At 46.6% G+C, this 3,512-nt stretch overlaps 1 protein-coding gene across 1 annotated transcript; it reads right to left on the bottom strand.

Annotated features, from left to right (window-relative positions):
• Positions 1-1,456: 1,456 nt before the first annotated feature.
• LOC136153407 (sorbitol dehydrogenase) lies at positions 1,457-3,244 on the bottom strand. Its single transcript, XM_065915210.1, has one exon. It carries the CDS (start codon positions 3,127-3,129, stop codon positions 2,059-2,061), a length of 1,071 nt encoding a protein of 356 aa, XP_065771282.1. The 5' UTR covers positions 3,130-3,244; the 3' UTR covers positions 1,457-2,058.
• Positions 3,245-3,512: the final 268 nt, after the last annotated feature.

Genomic DNA, 3,512 nt, shown 5'->3' with positions numbered 1-3,512 from the left:
TTTCAAAACATCCCACCCTCACCTTCTCCCACGGAGTTCAGAAGTCTGTTCTGTACTTCTGTGTCTCTTTTTCTGTTTTGCGTATAGGGTTATCATTACCATCTTTCTAAATTCCATATATATGTGTTAGTATACTGTAATGTTCTTTATCTTTCTGGCTTACTTCACTCTGTATAATGGGCTCCAGTTTCATCCATCTCATTAGAACTGATTCAAATGAATTCTTTTTAACGGCTGAGTAATATTCCATGGTGTATATGTACCACAGTTTCCTTATCCATTCATCTGCTGATGGGCATCTAGGCTGCTTCCATGTCCTGGCTATTATAAACAGTGCTGCGATGAACATTGGGGTGCATGTGTCTCTTTCAGATCTGGATTCCTCAGTGTGTATGCCCAGAAGTGGGATTGCTGGGTCATATGGCAGTTCTATTTCCAGTTTTTTAAGAAATCTCCACACTGTTTTCCATAGTGGCTGTACTAGTTTGCATTCCCACCAACAGTGTAAGAGGGTTCCCTTTTCTCCACACCCTCTCCAGCATTTATTGCTTGTAGACTTTTGGATGGCAGCCATCCTGACTGGCGTGTAATGGTACCTCATTGTGGTTTTGATTTGCATTTCTCTGATAATGAGTGATGTTGAGCATCTTTTCATGTGTAAAACAGTCTTTTGAACTCTGTGGGAGGGGGCAAGGGTGGGATGATTTGGGAGAATGGCATTGAATCATGTATATTATCATATATGAAATGGATCGCCAGTCCAGGTTTGATGCATGAGACAGGGAGCTCAGGGCTGTTGCAGTTGGATGACCCAGAGGGATGGGATGGGGAGGGAGGTGGGAGGGGGGTTCAGGATGGAGAACACATGTACACCCGTGGCTGATTCATGTCAATGTATGGCAAAACCATTACAATATTGCAAAGTAATTAGCCTCCAATTAAAATAAATAAATTTATTAAAAAAAGTAGAAATATTGGGGTTTTCATCTACTGGAACACTTGGAGGCAGACATCTTGCTTGTGTAATTAGCCCCTACACCTTGCTGTTGTTCAGTCGCTCAGTCGTGTCCAACCTCTTTGTGACCCCATGGACTGCAGCACACCAGGCTTCCCTGTCCTTCACCATCTCCTGGAGCTTGCTCAAACTCAAGTCCATTGAGTTGGTGATGCCATCCAACCATCTCATCCTCTGTCGTCCCCTTCTCCTGCCTTAACTCTTTCCCAGCATCAGGGTCTTTTCTGATGAGTTGGTTCTTCCCATCAGGTGGCCAAAATATTGGAGTTTCAGCTTCAGCATCAGTCCTTTCAATGAATATTCAGGACTGATTTGCTTTAGGATTAACTGGTTTGATCTCCTTGCAGTCCAAGGGACTCTCAAGAGTCTTCTCCAACACCACAGTTCAAAAGCATCAATTCTTCAGTGCTCAGCCTTCTTTATGGTTCAACTCTTTTTTTTTTTTTTTTATTTCACATGAGATTGCAGTTTTATTTGTTTGATTTTTATATGTCCTAGATCCAGGAAAGTGAGTCCCTTATTCTCCTTTTGTCATCAAACCAAATAGCCCTTATTTCAAGGGAGAGGCACTGTGTTCTAAAGTAAAATTGTTCACAACCTTTTACCCTCAACCCGGAGCTGCAGATTTTTGTGAAAATCAGGTTCTGGGTCACTTAAGTCTTGAAGTTGTAAATGGTCTCTTCTTACCTGAGTTACCATTTTCCATCTGGCCACAGTCACACTAAAAGCAGGAACTCAATAGGCAGATTTCTTTCCTTATTCAACTTCCAGGCACTCCAGGAAGAAGGGGAGTTCCCAGCACTTGCCTGCCAAGCTCTGCTCTACTTGAACTTTGATCAGCATAAACAGGTCATCCTGACTACAAGTTCCCCCAAATTCTCCTTACTTGTGTTTTTAAGGCACAACTCCCCAGCATAAGGCTCTCTGCTTACAATGAATTATTTTAATTATTCTAACTACTCAAAAGAAACTTCCACCATTCCCAGTCAACCATTGAACCCCAACATGCTGAGAGTGGGGACGATGACAGAGCTCAAGTCACATCATGGATTCTGGTCGTTGGGGTCACATTTGATCATGACTTTCAACCCCAAACCCTTTTTGGATGTTTCAAAGGCCTCCAGAGCTTTCTCCAGAGGAAACCGATGGGTGACCAAGGGCTTTACATTCACAGACTTGGATGCAAGCATTGAAATTGCCATCGGCCATGTATTGCAGTATCGAAACACGCCCTTGATGTCCACCTCCCTGGTGGCTGCGTGCACAAGGGGCACTCTGGTCATCTCAGAGCCCAGCCCCACCAGCACCAGGGTCCCACCAGAATGAGTGGCGTAGATTCCGGCCTGGATGGAGGTCTCCACCCCTGTGCACTCAATTGTGACTTCTGGCTTGCTGCCCAGCAGACCTTCCACTTTCTTGGCTATTTCCTGAGGGCTCTCGTTGGAGATCTGGAGGATGAAATCAGCCCCGACTTCCTTGGCTTTAGACAACCGAGAGGCTGACAGATCAGTCACCACCACTTGAGCTGCACCCATTGCCTTGGCTGCAAGCAAACTGACCAGTCCAATTGGCCCAGCTCCACACACAAGGACCTTGTTCCCCAGGGTGACTCCAGCTCGCCGGCAGGCATGGATCCCCACAGACAGTGGCTCAATCAGGGCCCCTTCCTCAAAGGTGACATTGTCAGGAAGCTTGTAGCAGAAGTTAGCATTGTGCTTGTAGAACCGGCAGAGGTTCCCATCATCGGGGGGCGTGGCGCAGAAGAAGATGGTAGGTGACAGATTATATCGGCCAATCTTGCAGAACTCATCAGTTTCTCGAGGAGCACCAGGCTCGATGGCAACACGATCACCTGGTTGTAGGTGCCTGACCAATGATCCCACTTTTACAACTGTTCCTGAAGCTTCATGCCCCAGCACCATTGGCTTTTTCACAACAAAATCTCCAATTCGACCATGCTGCCAGTAATGGACATCTGAGCCACAAATTCCAACAGAATGCATCTTCAGAAGCACCTCGTTTGGGCCTGGTTCAGGGATAGGATAGTTTTCCAAGCGCAAGTCTCCGGGTCCGTGCACCACCAGGGAGAGGTTCTCGGGCTTGGCCGCCGCCATGTCTGTCGCTCTCTCCCTCTCGAGTCGGGGCCGCTGTCCGCAGGTCGTGAGGTGGCTTGGTTGGCGGCCCCTTGGACGGTTGGGGGTGAGGGGCGGGAGGCTGGGCTTTGACTGGGAGCGCCTGGTTCAACTCTTACATCCATACATGGCTACTGGAAAACGATAACTTTGACTAGACAGACCCTTGTCAGCAAAGTAATGTCTCAGCAATGTAAAATGGTTTTTAATATGCTGTCTAGGTTTGTCATAGCTTTTCTCCCAAGGTTCCAGTGTCTTTTAATTCCATGGCTGCAGTCACCATATGCTGTGATTTTGGAGCCCAAGAAAATAGTCTGTGACTGTTTGCATTGTTTTCTCATCCATTTGCCTTATTTCATTTGGAA

This window comes from Muntiacus reevesi, chromosome X, assembly GCF_963930625.1.
Source record: "Muntiacus reevesi chromosome X, mMunRee1.1, whole genome shotgun sequence".
NCBI lineage: Eukaryota > Metazoa > Chordata > Mammalia > Artiodactyla > Cervidae > Muntiacus > Muntiacus reevesi.
Note: the sequence above shows the minus strand (reverse complement) of the source record. Positions and strands in the feature narration are given on the sequence as shown.

What these genes read in the sequence shown, in the direction of transcription:
- LOC136153407 (XM_065915210.1), bottom strand. Translation starts at nt 3,129, where the DNA reads ATGGCGGCGGCCAAGCCCGAGAACCTCTCCCTGGTGGTGCACGGACCC.